This window comes from Neomonachus schauinslandi, chromosome 13 (genome assembly GCF_002201575.2).
Source record: "Neomonachus schauinslandi chromosome 13, ASM220157v2, whole genome shotgun sequence".
Lineage (NCBI taxonomy): Eukaryota > Metazoa > Chordata > Mammalia > Carnivora > Phocidae > Neomonachus > Neomonachus schauinslandi.
The window spans coordinates 47952458-47970828 of record NC_058415.1 but is presented as its reverse complement, the minus strand read 5'-3'; the positions used below and the strand labels follow the sequence as shown (position 1 = coordinate 47970828).

The 18371-nt window shown below is 40.1% G+C and overlaps 1 protein-coding gene across 7 annotated transcripts in view; it reads left to right on the top strand.

Annotated features, from left to right (window-relative positions):
- Positions 1 to 18371, top strand: part of ELAVL2 (ELAV like RNA binding protein 2) — a 68048-nt gene that overhangs the window by 21407 nt on the left and 28270 nt on the right. For all 7 annotated transcript variants that reach the window (XM_021681022.1, XM_021681020.1, XM_021681021.1 and 4 more), the window contains one exon: positions 8110 to 8213. In XM_021681022.1, coding sequence (XP_021536697.1) covers positions 8110 to 8213 — 104 coding nt within the window. The remainder of the gene's footprint in view (positions 1 to 8109; positions 8214 to 18371) is intronic.

Here is an 18371-nt window from a genome sequence, read left to right as displayed (position 1 = left end):
ATGGCCATTAAAATTAACTTGAAAGGAAAGTGCCTTGGTGCTGAGGATGTTAACAGCTCCCTTTAGAATTAGGCTGCTTAGGTAATATTTACCAAATGATCACTATTTACAACTTTGATTTCAGCAGAAAAGTTACAATTTAAACTCTTCTCTATTATCTCAGTATATCTCTGAAGTCCTAAAACCTTTTTAAAATATTGGGGCATTTTAGTCTTAGGCCAGCTTTATTAACATTTGGGTGGAAGATAAGTCTTCGAGTGAGCCATCTGTTTTCTGTATTATGTGAGCGTCTAGGTTGAATTCTCCTTCCTTGTGCTAATCCCTGGTAATGTCCTTTGGGAAGCTGGTAAAAATGCTCTGAGCTTTCAGGGAGGCTGGCTTGTTTTGTGGTAATAGGATCTCACTAGTCCTCTGCCTCACAATTTGATCTTCCTCATTAGAGGGCAGCTAGGAGGACCTGTTTAATTTGACCTGAGTTAGTTGAGTGTTTAAATGAAAGGTCTTGCTGCAACTGGCGTGCTGCATCTGAGGAGACTCAGGCTAAGTCAGGAATTAAAATTTGGAGAGAAAATGTGACTGGAGAGGATTGCATCCCTCTGTTCTCCTCTAAGATTCTCTCAAACCTTTCCCCTGATGTGTGTGGTATCCACACGGTTTTGTTACACATCATATCCGAGATATTAAGAGAGCTCCTTTGGAAAGTCTGGTGCTCCCCGCTTTGGTGCCAGAGTTGCAGTGCACAGCCTGTCTGAACAGACACGCATAACCAGTGCCCAAGAACAGAAAGTCCATCTGAAGAAGCACAACATATTTGGAACTCTATCATGTTTGGGGGAGGAGGAAAGAAGGGTGTTAACAATGAGAGAAAGGGATAGGTCTGTCTTTAAAACCAAAAGTTGCACCCCCGCCCCTACCCCCGGAGTAAACTTGTTTTCTTAATTCACATTATTTGCTTTTTTTGTTAGGAGATGAAGTTTTATATCGGGCAACGTTTGGAGACAGTGAATCTTTTAAAATTTTTTTTTTTTTTTTTTAAAGTATTACAGTATTAGACCTGAGATTGCAAATAGTCTTGCTTGTCAGAGAGGACCATAGTGACCTGTTTCTGCTGTGGGATTTAGAAAAGATTCATGCTGCTTTTGTCCTTTTTTATTTCATGAAACATTGCTACTGCTCTAAATGAAATAATAGATACACATCAATCAGCATAGTCACCTTTTATTGTTGATTCAACTACCAGGTTTTTACAGAATTCACTCTGCATTTTATTTGACTTGTACATGAATAGTCTCGGCAGACTTAATTATATTAGTGAAAAAGCACTTTCAACAAAATTATATGCTGACATCCTATAATTCATACTTACAGATTTGTGAAACAGATTTATGTAAATCTATCAAATTACTCTAGGTGACATTATTTTTTAAAATTGAGATTTCATTTAAATGGTATTTGTCGAAATTTTTCATGAAAAATTTTACATGAACTATTTTAAAAAATACATCTCACATCACTCCCTTATAAGGACAGAACACTGTAACATTTGAACACCTTTGTTCTGTAATCCTTCTGGAACAATGTAGGGACATGGGGAGCAGGGTATCTCTCCTCTAAACCGTAATTTCTTGAAAGGCAGATGGCTGTTCCTTTGTTCATTAGCTCATTCGTTCATTCAATGAACGTGTAGTTAATAATCTGCTAGGGTTTTCTATGCCAGGAACTATGCTCAGCTTGCCCTTGCTCAACAGTTTAAAGTGGGGTGGGGAGATGGTAATCCAAGTTGACTCACTACCCATGTGTAGTAAGATAAAGGTATATAATATAAGGGCTGTGGAAGGACTGAGGCACATTGAACAGTGTATACTGGGAGTGGGACAAGTTGTGTCAGGGAAAGGGTCTTAGAGAAAGTCTCAAAGGGTATGTGGGAATTGGCCGGTTGGAGATGTGTATTCCAGGCCCAGGGAACTGAATGTGCATTTTAGGGTATGTGTGGAGGAATAGTGGAAGTAAGCAAGAAGCCGATGACCACCTTGGAAACCAGAGCATAACTGGAAGATCATCTGGGCAACATCATGATGGAGGACAGCTGGTTTAGGAGTTCACAGGAGTCTAGGGAAAGGGTGATTGATGGTTTAGGGTATTGTAGCAATAATCCAGTTTAGAATAATACATGAGGATCTGTGCTAATGCAAAGGGGGGTGGGGAGGAGGGGCAGATTTAGCTGTTAGAACTGGCAGGATAGGATACCCCTATGGGATACCCCTTGCACTGAAGTCCGTCTTACAAAGCTTTCCTGTTAGACTGTGAGTTACGCCTTCAAGTCTTGGATCACATGTTACCTTCTGGATGAGGCCCACCCTATATAAATAGCAGCCCTGACCCCCCTCCCCCACGCTCTCCTCTCTGCTTCTTTTATCTCCTTAGTCCTTATATTCTTCTAATACACTGTGGAGCTTGTTCTTTTGTCTCCCTCTAGCTGATGTAGGGGTTTTTGTTTTTGTTTTCAAAGATTTTATTTATTTATTTTAAAGAGAGAGCATGAGCGAGCATGCCAGCAAGTGGGGGGGGGAGGGGCAGAGGGAGAGGGAGAAAGAACCTCAAGCTGTCTCCCTGCTGAGCATAGAGCCTGCCGAGGGGCTTGCTCTCAGGACTCTGAGATCACCCCGAGATCATGACCTGAGCAGAAACCCAAGAGTTCAACGCTTAACCGACAGCCACCCCAGAGCCCTACAATATAGGTTTTTATGAAGAGGAACGTTTTGTCCTTGGGGACTAGCAGAAAGTAGACTTTCTACAATTGCTGAACAAATGAATGCTAAGTGTTGGGTGAGAAATACGTGGGATGGCTTTTTGTAATACAGAATTTTACTTTCCACAGTTCCATGTTGAGAAGGGTCTCACTTAATATTAGTTGGATAAAATTAACGTACCAGGTTTATGATCAAGAATTATGGAGGTATATTACCTTTACCTTTAAACCTGAGGGGGTAATTTGATATTCTGCACATTGGTAGTAATTTGAAATAGAAAAGACTAAATAAAGTGACCTTTGAATTAAATGGGTCCAGAAGATTGTGTATTTTTAATTAAAATATGCAATTAAATTTTTAATTAAAGAATGCTAATAAAAGCAATGTAGATGGCAGGGGAATGGCTGCTGCTTTGAATTACGCACAGTTTGGGATAAACTGGAGTTTACTGTGTGTCCCACCAGCACTTTGTTACTGTAAGGACTCTTCCTGCTTTCCTCTTCCCTGACCGGCGCCTGTGGAGTGCTTCAGCTCTGTGCTTTAGATCACTTGACTGTGGTTCTAAGTAGCCTGCTCCTCACTGTTCTTCTCATGCCAGGAGCAGTCTGTACGTGATTTTTCTACCTCTTGTGAAGAAGGAATCTTCTGTGGCATATATATTAGATTAAACAGGATGATGCAAAACAGAAGGCATTACCACACGCAGAGTATAGAATACATGTGCTGAAGTGTGGCTTTGATCTGGAGTCTTCAGTGCCTGTGTGGAGGTCTTAGGCCATATGACTGTTCATGTGGTTTTCTCCTGGTGGGATTCTAGAATCCTTGCCATGGCCGTTGGACCAAGGCTTGGATTAATGGTTCCAAAAATCCCTACGAGTCTTGAGACCACAGGTTGCTTGTAAGGATAGCTGGGTCAAGTGATGTTGACATTATTCTTGATGTCCAGTTAACCAGAAGAAATCTTTTGGCTTTTAAAGATAGGATTTATTTGTCTTGAAGGTTTTTTTGGAAGGGGCTTAGCTTTGTCGTTTTGTTCAGTTTTCTTTTAATCACGTTGGGCTTCTTTATACTTGGAATTTAAATGTAGAGCTTTATAAATTTTTTTTAAAGAAAGGATTCTTGGTTTTGAGATTATCAATATGCACATTCTAAATTCAGAATGATTTGAAAACTAGATTTGGATGGTATGGATGGATGATGCTTGGTTTCCAAGCCTTCGCTGGTGGTTTATGACTGTTACTAGCTGATGAATACAAGAGTGGGAAACAGCGGATCCTGGCTAAATAATCTTTCTTGATTTTGACTTGATACTGCTTTTATTTTTTAAAAATCTGCACTCAGGATAACCTGAAGTGAAGTGGTCACTATATAAGATACAATTTACTTTGTCATAGGAATGAGTAATAACATTGAAATTCATATATACAGAAACTGATATTTGCACATGAAGTACAGGAATTTGAGACAGTGGACAACTGTCTCAAAACAGTTTGTGGTAGAACCCTCTTTGAAAATGCCTGGTTATATTATACTTCAAGCATATTGAAGATGGTCTGGGTTCATATATTAACTAGCTGTGAATTGAGTGCAGAAGAGCTTAGCATTTGAGAGTCCTGGATTCAAATCTTGTCTACTACTTCCTACCTGCTTTTTTGATTTGAGGATGCTGATTGACCTTGCCCAGCTTCAAAATCATATCTCCCTTTCAGGAGAGGAAAATGAGTATCTCACATGATACATGTGAGGCTAAAATTAAACAGTGAAACACCACACAGCTGGAAGGTGAGAATGGGGGGGGAGAGCCTTGCCTATCTTGGTATCCTCCGTGAAACCTTTATATATTGTAAGTATTCAGTAACACCTTAAAGTGAAAATCACTCAAGTTCCTAACTCCCTTGTACTTCCAGTGCCAACGTGCTAATTCATCTACTATAGTGGATTTAGAAATGCAACCCTTTTGCAGCAAATATCTCCTTTCGTATTATCTTCTTTAGATTAATAGTAAAATTTTGCTTACCTCAAACACATTCTAATTGATGGGTGGTGATTTTCCTAATAATGCCACTAAGCAAATTAGAAGCTTTGTGGAGGAGAGGTCATTTAGGGATAAAATGTTGTCTGAGTGTAGTCAATTTACAGGTAGTAGAAACGTGGCTGACTCATTACAGCTAGCCATGGTTGCTATGGGGGAGGGTCAGGTCAAAGACCCATTTAGTGGGTGGACCATCTGATGTGATGTTGATGATAATGCCTTTGGTTAAATACATAACACCACTGTGTTTCTCATTCATTCATTTAGCAAGCTTTTGAGTGCCTACTGTGTGCTTAGGAGTAAGCCCTCAGAGGCCAGCCTGGCAGACAGCTAAGCAGGGACTGACAGGGCAGGCTTTCTCCTTTACCTGGTGACCCAACTCCAGCAGGCACTGCTGTGCCTGAGAGTGACCTCCTCAGGCCAGTAAACAGTTTCTCTGAAGTGCTGCGTAACTTGAAGGTTTTGGAGGGAAGACATCACTTGTATCTGAAAATGCATCTGTAAAAAAGACAGTCTTCCTGGAGGATGTCTTCACATGCCTAGACCCTTAGCACGTGGCCCCTCTCAAGGGTCCCAGATGCCAGATTTGCAGCCCCAGATTATCTCTCACCATTGAAACTGTGATTTTCAACCTTGGCTGCATGTTAGAATCAGCATAATTTGAAAAACCTGGTACAAGTGCTTCATAATAGACCAATAAAATAAAAATCTTTGGGACTAGGACTCAGGCAATAGTTTTTTTTTTTTTTTTTTTAAGTTTTGTAGATGATTCCAGTGTATGACCGAGGTTGAAAAAGCACCTTGATTAATTAGAAGCTGCTAATTAGCAGGTGTGAGAATAGTGCCATATAGGAGAAATAGACTCTTAATGTGGTTATAATTGATGATTTGATATATTTTATTATAGAATAGCAGTGTGACAAAACTACACAATGTTCGGCTTGCCTTTCCTTTCCCCATTATATTTGTAGCATCTTCCTGATTTTATTTATTTATTAAAAGATTTTATTGAGGGGCGCCTGGGTGGCTCAGTTGGTTAAGCGACTGCCTTCGGCTCAGGTCATGATCCCGGAGTCCTGGGATCGAGTCCCACATTGGGCTCCCGGCTCAGTGGGGAGCCTGCTTCTCCCTCTGACCCTATCCCCTCTCATGCTGTTTCTCTCTCTCTCTCAAATAAATAAAATCTTTAAAAAAAAAAAAATTTTATTGAGAGAGCGAGCGAGCATGCGGGTGGGTGTTGGAAGGGCTGAGGGAGAGAGAATTTGGAGCAGAGCCCAACGAGGGGCTTGATCCCACAACCCTGAGATCACTACCGCAGCCGAAATCAAGAGTTGGATGCTTAACCGGTTAATGGACTGAGCCATCCAAGGGCCTCATGATTTAATTTTAAATGAATACATGGAACCTCATTAACATATAGTGGATATGTTAATTTTTTTATTTTATCTTTTGACTAAAATGGTTTACTTTCATCAGTAGTCAATGTTCTCATCACTGCCTCAGCAATCTTGTTGGGTAGAAATTACTCTCATTTTAGAAATAAGGAAGATAGGGCTCAGAGAAGTTGAGCAGCTTCTTCAAAGTCAGAGAGCTGGTAAACAGCAGAGGCAGGATTAGAACTCTTGTGTGTCCATCATAAACTGCTGCCTTGAGCAGCTTTTATGTTTAGCCCATATGAATCCTGCTCAAAGACAATAGAACTGCAGCACATTTTGTAAGAGGGCACTATGCGTGCGATAGACCCATGGTAAATGTCGAATTAGTAAAAAGCTGAATGCTTAAAATACAGTGGCTTCCCATGGAACTTTTTAAAAATAGAACCATGAGTAAAACAAAATTTCTGATTAGTGTGAGAAAAAATAATGAACCGAATTAGTTTTAGCTCTTCTGTCACCCTCTTTTTTTAAAAACAGGAAAAAAAATACAATTTGATAAGAGGGCATAAGTTGGCAATGATTACCCAATTTTTTTTTTTAATTGAGGTAAGTTGACATATTAGTTTTGGGTGTTGTACAACACTCAAATTCTGATAATGGCCCCAAAATACAACCACAAGTTTTCATGGTTATTTGGTACTGTATTTAGTGTTCTCTCTCTCTCTCTCTCTTCTTGTGTAGTTAATAGGGAACCACATTAGGATAACCAGTGTGGCTATCCTAAATACCTGTATTCATAACCACATGCACCTTCTCTCATCAAGGAAAAAAATCCCTCAGTTTGCTATGAAATTGATGAAAAAATATATTTAATAAAAAGTATTTGGACCTTTACTGAGCATCTTCTGGGAAACCCTTAATTAGTTTGGTTTGACTTTTAGTAGACTAAACCTGTCTTATGTCCATTTTTGTTACTTACTCTCCTTTAGTGTTTCTTACCTTCTGAAACTGAGAAACTTCCTCTTAGTTGAAAAATTGACCTTTCGAATTGGCTTTACTTATGTGTGCATTCCATTGATTACAATCCCTTGAATACCTTCCATTTTGTTTGAGAGCTGGGATATCATTGAGCCAGGGGTTAGAGCGCTCAGATGATAGGGAAAAACAACACAATACTCCTTGTTAAGCAACTCTTCAGAAATTGTGTTTTATTATTTTTGTTTATACTCTTTCTTCCTTTCCTGCATGTTCTCATTGGCTTGGATGTTCTCGGTGTAAATCTTTGTGTTCACATTTCCCTGTATCCTTATGTAGGTCATCAAACCTTTTTTAGAAAATTGGATTCAATTTATTTGAAGAGGCTCTCCTATAAAATAAATGTACATGTATACATATACGTGCACATGTGAACACACAGTTCTTCACCTTTTAAATGGAAATAATTGTACTTGGTAAAGGCTGTAAGTTTGTCAGGTTACAATGTACAGAATGCTGACAGATTCTTGGTTGATGCTTGACGCCTTCCCCTTTTATGGGTAAAGAAAATGAAACTGAAAAAGTCGTGCCCATGAAGCCCACTCAGCAGCTTGGCGGAGACTTGTACCCACAGTTTCTGAAGCTGAACCTTGCATTTGCTGCTGGGTGCTCTGGCTCAGGCAGGACATGTTTGATGGAATGCTTTGGAGATGTGGGGGTGAGAGTGCGGTTGTTGTTGTTTTGTTTTTAAATGCACAGCTTGCTGAATTCTAACTGGTGTTTAAACTTGCAAATGTAGTAGACAGAAGCTGAAAAAAAAGACCACATGTATATTTCTAGGAGAATTAATGTAGACTTCTTTTTACTATTGAGAAAATGTGCTGGTGTTAATGACCTGACCATATGCCAAAATGAGAGCGGATCTGTCATCGGTGTAGAACTAATATATGCCTTTTTTCTCCTTCCCTTTCATTAGGGCAGAGCTTGGGATATGGCTTTGTGAACTACATTGACCCTAAGGATGCAGAGAAAGCTATCAATACCCTGAATGGATTGAGACTTCAAACCAAAACAATCAAAGTATGTTTAAAATTTTTTTATATCTACTTGCAGAACAGAGATTAAAAACGATTCAAGTCTTCTTGTAGTTCTCTTCCTTTGTTTCATGCCCACATAGACACTTCTCTGGGAGGCATAGCAGAATTTTTTGTTTGTTGCATTTTGGGGGAAACTGTTCACGAGTATTTTATGTAATCACTCCTGTATTGAGGGGAGGGGTGAACAGCAGCAACTTTCTTTGCTAAGTACTCTGTGAAGCCTGCTGAATTACATCTCCTTCGTTTGGAGAAGTATAGCTTGAGGAAACCTTTGACCCGTTCTTTGAGCCTAGGGCTTGGCAGACTTGTTCTGTAAAGGGCTGAGTAGTAAATATGTTAGGCTTTGTGGGCCGTGCGGTCTCTGTCATGACTTCTTAGCTCTGCCCTTGTAGCTTGAAGCAGCCATAGCCAATAACTACGGGAATGAATGGATGTGACTGTGATCTTAGAAGACTTTATTTATGGAAGCTGAAACTTGAATTTCATGTCCTATTCATGTGTCACAAAACAGTCATTTAAAAATATAAAAATCATTCTTAGCTCCTGGATCATAAAAAACAGCTGGGAAGCTGGATGTGGTCCTTCGGCTCTGTTCTGACTGCTCTAACTTTGAGGAGACTGACTGGACCTGCTTACATGCCACACAGGTTATTTTTCCTGTTACGTTTTTCAAGACAATTGGTCGGTAATTTGTGGGTTTTCCAGCTTTTTTGAATTTTTGGAATGCGGACATAGATTGTGTCTGGATAAGAAGTAAATGCAATTTGCAGTACAGATTTCTTTTAGAAAATAAAAGGGATGTTGCTTCTGGCAAATCCTTAGTGCACATGCCATCAATTTTGCCTCTCCTGCCCACTGCAGACATTGCCGATCAATCATGGCAGTCTTTCTCACTGAGTCTAGATGTGGCTCCCAAATATTTTTCAAAATAGTGTTCCAGACAACCTCTATCAATGGACTCAAGTTGGAACCTATTTTCCACCCTTGATTTAAGAAGTCAGGTCAGACTACAGCCTGAAGTGATGAGGGGAAGTTAGTCAAGGCTGATTGTGGCATCCATCTTGCTTAGAGACTTGTCTAGAAGATTTCTGCTCATTTTTTCAGAAATCTGGAAATGCAGTGTCATCTTTGTGCTTAAAAGTTGCTTCTCTCAGAATTGTCAGCTAAGGTAATTCATTAGCTCTGGATAGTTTTGACATCTCATTCTTTATATTTATTGGTCCATAGGAAAAATGCCTCCTAGCTCTGTCTCATCTAAAGGGAACTGTATGGGGGGAGGCTCCCAAATATATTTGGATGTAAGGTGTCCAAGGATTCTACATGTTTGTTGATTAAGAAAATGTCCTTTGAAAAAATTCACTCTAGCCAGAAAATGAGCTGGTTATTGTGCTACCAAAATTTGAGGGGAAAAAATTAGATTTCTAATACAGTCTATGATCACGAGGACTTGGTTTTTTAATATGAATTCCTTTTTCTAATTTCTATACTTCTCTGCACATTTTTTGTGTCACAAAGGTTAACCTTTTCTAGTACTATTTTTTTTTTTTATTTAAAGATTTTATTTATTTATTTGACAGAGAGAGCGAGAGCAGGAACACAAGCAGGGGGAGTAGGAGAGGGAGAAGCTGGCTTCCCGCTGAGCAGAGAGCCCAATGCGGGGTTTGATCCCAGGACCCTGGGATCATGACCTGAGCCGAAGGCAGATGCTTAACGACTGAGCCACCCAGGCGCCCTATTTTACTAGTACTATTAAGCACTGTTACTATTAAGTAATAACAAATGCTGTCAAAAAAGACCTCTAATATCCAGTTATCTTCAGATTGTTTTCTGTGCTCTCTGTCCTCCTGAGGACTTTTGCAGGCCTCCCCATGTTAAATTGATTTCCAGAATTGCTGCTAATTTATCTTAGTGTTGAGGTCCTGAGTTGTGGTTAAGAAGAAATTGGAATAGATGGTTGGGAAGGCTCACACCAGAACATACCCTTTTCTCCATTCCAGAAATAGCCACCCTTATTTCATTCTAGTGAGTCAGTTCTTTTGCTGTAAGTTCTTTTGCAATAATGTCCACAAGAAGGCAGAAATGCAGGGGAAACGGGTCACCAGAGAGTAAATTTCCATGGCCTGCAAGGAGTCCATTGATGACAGCTGCTTCCTCCCTGCCCATTGCCCGGCTTTCTCTTCAGGGCCCAGCTGCTTGGGCAGAGTATGTGGAAGAAAGGACAGTAATGCCTTGTGGCTTTTAAACTGTGACATCTGCTACTTCTCTTCTGATTTTCTGAAATGGGGGTGGGAGTGGTGGGGAAGCAGCAGGCTACTGCTTTCCCCGCCCCCATTCAGTTCCTGTAAAAATATCAGATAACAGCTGGTATCCTCACTTTGGCCCAGATTTCTCTGAGAGGCAAAGCAGACCATTTTCCAAAACTACAGAGCACCATTTTTGTCTGTTTGTTCTTTGTATGTTTTTTTTCCTCTTATTTTCACTGAGACATGTTTTGTGTTCTTAGGCAACATCTTGAGCCAGTTTTTTCCTCATGTTTGCTGCTTCAAGTACCTTTTGGAAGCTCCATTTAAACCATTCCATTCTCTGGGATACCATTCCATAAATTAGCCTTTTTATGCTTCTTGCAGTCCATCCCGGTGGTGGCTGTTGGGCTAAACTTACACAAACACTACTCTCCTCATGTTGCTTCTCACTCAGACTTCTCTTGTATTTCCCTACTCTTTTATCATATCATTTGAGTCAACTTTGGAGTTGACCCAGTATTATTACTACTTTCTGTGGTGGTCAGCCTGGCTCTTCCCTGGCAAGCTGATCTTCTCAGGCTCTGCACATAATGCCCCTGTAGGTCTCGCTTCCTGGCATACCTTTTCACTGCTTTAATTGAATAGAATTTATGGGAGCCCATCTGAAGTTCTTCCTTTAGCCGCTGCCCCCAATAAGAGAGTTGAGACCTTAGTGCTCAAAGAGTTTGGCTAAGACCAGACTCTTAAAACTCTTATATTTAATGTGGCAAAACTCTTTCCCTTTAGAAAGCTGCAGTAGACTAATTAGTACATACATCATATGTGAGTATTCAAATGTTTATGTGCTCCTCAAGTTGTCTTCCAAGCCACCTAGCATTTAGTATGCATTTGGTAGAATTCCTAGGAATTGGAATATTGAAACAGTGAATGAAGTGCTGTGAAAGGTGGTTTATTTAGCAGTTTATCCTGGAGCTTCCTAATAGCATTAGCCCAGTAGGGTTTTGTGCAATAGATGGATGGTGTGTTGAATAAATGACAGATGTTCAGTATTTCTGCAGTGAGTGAAGCAAAGTCCCTCAGGTGCTGCGAAATCCTAAAGCAGTTATTCCTAAAGTTGGTTGCATCAGAATCACCAGGAGAAGTGAGTTAGAAATGCAGGTTCTTGGGCCCACTTCAGAACTACTGGATCAGTGTCCAGAGGTGAGATGTAGGAATCTGCTTTTTAATATGCTTTCCAGTTAGTTCATGATAGCAAGTCTAAGACCTAGCACATAGGAACACCAAAGTGTACCTTTTCTGAATAGGTGGGTTCTCTAACTATTTGGCATTTTTGCATGCAAAGTTCAGTTTGTTTTCATCTTTTACCTTGATAATCTTGTGGATAATTCTTAGCATGCTGAATGATAGTTCAGCATTCAGAGTAAAAACTAGTTCATATCATCTTCACTTTTTAAAAAGTATGGCTTAGAAATTAGAAAAACTTAGTATGTTCACCTTATGTTAGAAAGATATTTATTATAAATAGCATTCATAGGTTAAATTTGCAAACTGGTTATTGTCTTCTAAGGATCACATTTTTTCCTGATTAGGTCAATGTTTTGGCAGCTTACCTTGCTGGTGATGTCACACCATCTCTGAGCTACACGGGAGGCAGTCATGCTAAAGCCTGCCCACATTGTCCCCGATACTGAGATGGTAAATACAGTGTGAAGAATACGAGATGTTCTTAACTTCTCATATCAGGGAGGGTAGTGAAAAGGTAGTATATGTACAATTCAGGTGTGGGAGGGGGGCATCTCCTCAAGACAGTGTCAAAAATTGTATACTGGCAGGGGAATCTCATCAAGAGCCCGCTGGTCCCCATGGGAACCCTTCGTTTTGTGGTCTTCATGTTCTTTGCTTATTTTGTTTTTAGGGGTCTCAAGTACTGATAAAACCTAAATTGGTATGGCTTCAAGCTAATACTCCTCCCCACCCCCCAAGGGAAAATGTATTTTTTGCCTAGGTTAATGGTATCAGACTTAAATTCATAATTAGTGGAGTAAAATATTGAATATTTCCAAAAAATCTTACATGCTCCCTTCCCCCTCCCTCCCATCAAGTACTGTGAATAGGTGATGGACGTCTTTCCGCCCAGCATCACTCCCAGCTTCTCCCCCTCTTCTATAAGGAGTGTAGGAATCTTTGTTATTCCCCAAAGTGGGCTTGCTTTATCTGAAAGTGGGAGGTTTTATCTCAGGAATAGAAGTTTTTTTGTTATTACTGATAGGTACCCCGAGAAATTCATGGCTTCTCTGCCCCACTGAAGAAAAAAAAATCCCTATTTGGAAATACTACCAGCATGCAAAAACTGCCTAAATTTGGTTTCGATTAAACAGATTTTTTTTTAAAATCATTCAGACATAAACCAGCCTAAATTTCACCTTTGCTTAAAAGTTATTAATTGATATATGTTGATGTGAAATTTCTCCTATTAAAGTAACCAAACCACTATTTAAGATCATCTGGAAAAACTGTTATAAAAATTGGAATACTAATTTAAAATAGTGTCTATTTCTTAAAGTGTTCAGTTTGTTAGAGAACAATTAAGTAAAGCTAATAAACTGTTATTCTAAGCCGTTGTGTTGCTTTAAATTATTTGTTACGTTTATATCTTTTCCTCACTAGCCTATCCTTTCCCAGTAACTGTCATATTCACAGACTTCTTTTGTGTGTTTAGCATGAACTATACTCATTTTTTTATTTGTTTTTTCATTTTATTAACAGGGATTTTTAAAGAACAAAAGTTTTAAATTTTGACCAGGTCTAATTTATGAATTTGTTCTTTTATCATGCTTTTGGTGTTGAATGATGATACCCTTGCCTAACCCAAGGTCATAAAAATTTCTTCCTATGGAGCTATATCCTTAATAATATAGGAGCAATACAGAACTACATTTCTGAAATTTTAGTCTCCCTGACAGTGTGTGATCTTGGACAAGTCTTTTAATCATTTAAGTTTCCATTTTATCTGTAAAATTAATTTATTCATCACTGAGAATGCTTATTACCTGCATCTTTTTTTTTTTTTTTAACTTTCCATGGTCTGCCAAATTGCATTTTAAGAAAGGCTGTAACTATTTAATAAATATTTAATGAACTCATGGTTATCATTGAATGATTTAGTTAGTCGTGAAATGCAGCACCCCATCCTGAAGAGACAACAGTTTTAATTGTTTCTCTTTGCCATTGTTGAAAGTTTATCAGCTCTAGTAAAATTTGTGCTGGGAAACCCCGCTCAGCCCTGTTTTCAGTACAGAATTACTGGGGAGGGCATTGGTTTTCCCTACCATTGTAAACTGTTCTTTTATAAAATTCAATTCTGACCGTTAGGAAATGCTGCATAAATCATTGGCTCTTCAGTGTAGAGAAGGAAAGGGCATGGGAGCGGAAATGTAAGTGCAGTTAGGCTTGCCACCTGGTAGGTGCTCTGTTAGAATATCTGTGGCACCATTTTGGGGGTATTTGAGACAAGTGGGTTTCGTAATAGCAATAATGCTGAGAGCTTATGCTTTTGTAGGGAAGTTTGAAAGCAGATGGTATGGGAACCACATAGAATTAGCTAGAGCAGTAAGCAGGGGGAGTAATGCATAAAGGAGCCAGAGAGCATAGGGGGATTTAAAAAGGCAGGTGTGCCATGCCCAGGTTTTATATCGTAGGTGAGGGAGAACCACCAGAGTTTTGAGCAGGGCAGTGAGGGATTGGACTTAAGTATTTGTGAGGAAGGGAAGGTCTGTTTGGTACAAACCCCATGTCTCTCTGAGAATCTCAGGCTACCCCAGTGTTCTTTTGGCTTATGTAGTTGATTTTGTTTTCTGTGCAGGTACAAAGTATAGATGTTTGTAGAAGTGTGGGCTTCACAAACTTATAAAGCATCTCCTATGAAGTACCCCACATTTCAGCACTGCTGCATATGGATCATCATTTACCTTTTACCTTGACCAGATGTGGAAAATTTGAAAGTAATAGTCTGAAGGACAGGCCTCAAATTAACTGACAACTTCTGAGATGTTAACCTAAATTGCTATTTGGCTGGCCAGACTTTGGTTTGTGGAGGGACAAAAAAAGTGGAAAAAGTACATACCAGAAGTGGAATTGAGAATGGAAGCTGAGTGAATAATTTCTTTGCCTTTTTAAAAATAAAGACTGAATGTATAGTAACTTCATTTTTAACCCGTGGTCTGGAACTTTCTAGAGCCATGTGCCAAGTTTTACCAGTATATTGCTACATCAGATTATCAGAACCTCTTCAATACATTTAAATAAAATTCTTATATCTATACTGAGTCCAGTTTACATAGTCCTCATTTGAAATGAGGAATAAGATTTTTTAAATAAGGTATTATTTATATAATGCCCGTCATGTGTTTGCAGAATACTCCATTGTGAGCTTTTTTTTTTTTTTTTTTTTTCCTTTTTAAAACAAAAAAAACCCCCTAGGTTTTTACTTACCTTGGGTGGCCTAGAGAGTGTGGGTAGGTGGTGTAGCCTAGTCCAGAACTTCACTGTCCCAGCTCAGGCCTGCTAGTGTTACTCCTGCTCCTTCCAAGCTCCCTTCATAGTGGAAATGAGGCATTTGAAAATTCCCAGAGGGCAATAACTTGGCATTATCTGAATGGCTTTTCTGTAGATATTTTTTTTTCATGGTTGCTAGAGCAGAGGCTGAGCCTGCACAGAGGGATAGGTGAGGAGGAGGGTTCCAATAGCAGTGTCTCCGCTTGCTTCCTGCCCATCCTGCTTGTGAACCACAGGACGGGGGATGGTGGGAGAGTCTCAGCAGTTGACTGAACCCATCTTCCTTAGGAAGGAGTTTATAGATCATTTTATTATCCAAGCCTCTAGTTTTCCTGCCTGTTTCATAGATGTGTATCAGCAAAGCCATTTCTACTAGGCACTGTTAACACTTGTCTGCTTATCTTTTCTACTGCTCTTTAAGGGTAGGTTAGGGCTTGTGGCCTTTCATTTGTGACTTGGGAGAAGTATTACCAGGTAGTTGGGTGGCTTCTGTCTGTTCTACAAAGTTAGCTTGAGAGGTTAAGATAGGTATGCTAACTTCTGAAGAAGGGTCCCTTAATTTCTTTATCTACTTTTTGTAGTAGTTGTATAGGACTTTTATCCTTTTACTTGTCTGGATTTATGCAAAAACAATAGTCTCTTGTAGGCAAATACCGCCCCCCCTCCCCCCCCGTTTTTAAAGATTTATTTATTTAGAGAGTGAGAGCATGAGTGGTGGGATGGGGTAGGGGGGAGATGCAGAGGGAGAAGCAGACTTTCCACTGAGTGGGGAGCCCACGTGGGGCTCAATCCCAGGACCCCCAGATCATGACCTGAGCCAAAGGCCAATGCTTAACCGACAGAGCCACCCACGCAGGCGCCCCAGGCAAATACTCCCTTTGACCGTTGAAATGCAGCTCAGGTTAAGGGACTTGCTCAAAACACAGTGCAGCTAACAGTACACTAGGAACAGAAATGTAAGGTCATGCTGGCTAATGCTGGTGGCTTATATTATTTTCTTTCCATCTCATATTACTGATATTCAGGTGTTTTCCTTAGAAATAGGTTACAGATACCACTACAAACAAATGGAATATTGGGCACCTTAATTTGGGTCTTTTACTGTCTTGAGACTTTCTGGATCAGATCTCTGTTAGGTGTGAGAAAGTGGAGCTGTTCTTGGCGGTGGAAACACTGCTCTTTTGGGCTGAGTGCTGGAGAAAGCCACACCTCCAGCTTGCGAGGAACACCGGTGTCTGGGGGTCCCTTTCAGCAGATGGGCAAGTTCACATAGATTTAAGTATTTTGATGGTAACTGGAGAGTAAAAGAATTATTATAGTAACTCTCCGGATCTCTGTTCTATAGGACACGACCCATTCAGGAATGTTTTTCTGGTAGGTTCTTGCGAGTCTTAGATGCAAGTTTAAAAGTTCAAGTGCATTTGTTACTAAGTTTGTGCAGACTCTTTACAAAAGCATGTGTGGTCCATTTCCTTTTACTCCCACCTCTGCCAGATTTTCCTGTCCTTGTCCTTAGCATCATTTCTGAGCTACAAGCATGACATCTGACTGGTGGGGGTTTTTCTTTGGGAAGTTTCTTGATCTATTATTTATAGTTAAGCAGGGAAAGAGGGCTGTGTTTTGAAAACGGTATGGGTAGTCTGCTACGTGTGTGCCCCCCACCCCAAGTGAGAAGTGCTCCTTTGAATGCTGCATCAAGACCTCGGGCCGTAAGTCCTGGATTTATGTCCTACTCTCACTCTCCTGGTCTAGCTTTCTCGTTTGTAAATGGGGGGGTGGGGGGTACTGACTGCACAATTATTGTGAAACGTGTTATTTAACATCTGGAGGTAGAAAGTATTTGGTGTTGGCCTGCGACTTTCAGCAAGAGATGAAGAATATTGTTTTTCAGTCTTTTCTATATTAAAGTGGTATTTTAGAAATCTAGTTGGGGAGGAATTGAAAAGCTACTTTTACTCTGAAGAAAGTAGTCACTCTGTCTACTTCGTTGGTTTAATTTTGTTGGATATTTAAACTATTATAGGGGCGCCTGGGTGGCTCAGTCGTTAAGCGTCTGCCTTCGGCTCGGGTCATGATCCCAGGGTCCTGAGATCGAGCCCCGCATTGGGCTCCCGGCTCTGCGGGAAGCCTGCTTCTCCCTCTCCCACTTCCCCTGCTTGTGTTCCCTCTCTCGCTGTGTCTCTCTCTGTCAAATAAATAAATAAAAATCTTAAAAAAACAAAAAAATAACTGTTGTAGTTACCTTGTGCTATAGAGAAGTAGGTTGTGAAAAAAATCAATAAATCATGCTAATGTGCTCTATTTTTTGGTCATTAGTATAAGGTTACCTCCTCCCACAGGAATGAGAAGTGTAATCCTTCCTGCATAGGTTCTGGGGTTGCTAATGAGTCTTGAAGTGACCCTCACTGACCCTCAGGTGAGCAGTGGGAAAAGCAAGGGAAAGCAGAGCGCCTGCGTGGTCCTGGAAACCGATCATTCAGAATATGCTTTCATTTCCACAAACTTTGTTAAATGCCTATTTAGAAATTTGACTATTCCCACTTGTTCCACCCAAACGACCCTGTTCATATTCCTAGAAACATTTCTGGAATCACTGAGAGTGGCTCTGACCTCCTAGAATTAAGCACAGCAGCCTTTTGCACAGACCAGCCAGGCTCATGAGCTCCCTGATCCAGCTGAGCCCCAGCTAGCCAGGCTGATTTTTGGAAATACCTTGGGATGAGTTTTATGGGCTTTGTTTTACTTTTATATTTTTGTATTTGTTGGTGATTTATATTCATATATACTTTACTTTCAAGCTTCCTGTGAATTTCTTACTCATTTGGAAACCAACATTGGTGGGTGACAAGGAGGAGAGCTAATTTCTAGGAATCCCGAATATGCCCCCAGAGTTTGAGGATTACCTATTTAAAGTCCCTCTACATAAGGGACTGCCAAAACAATGTTCATCAGAATCCCTGGGGTGGGGTGGTTGATGAAATGCATATTTCTAGATCCCAGTCAAAACTTAATGCATCTGAGTGAGAACAAAGGTGGTATTTTAACCAGCCACTACAGGTGATTATTAATAGGTGGTGGTCTGACACAAGAACCTTGTTTGGTGGACCTTAATGATTTGAACTTGGATGGGTCTGTGGTGCTTGTTTCAAAACAAATCTATATGTAAATAAGATTTTCATTTGTGGGTTCTATCATAAACTATCTGGAATACTTGTGGTTAACAGGCGTATTTTTATTGAATATAATGCTGGACTTACCTAAGTAATACATTCTCTCTCTCTCTCTCTCTCTCTCTCTCACACACACACACACACACACACACACACACACACACACACACACAC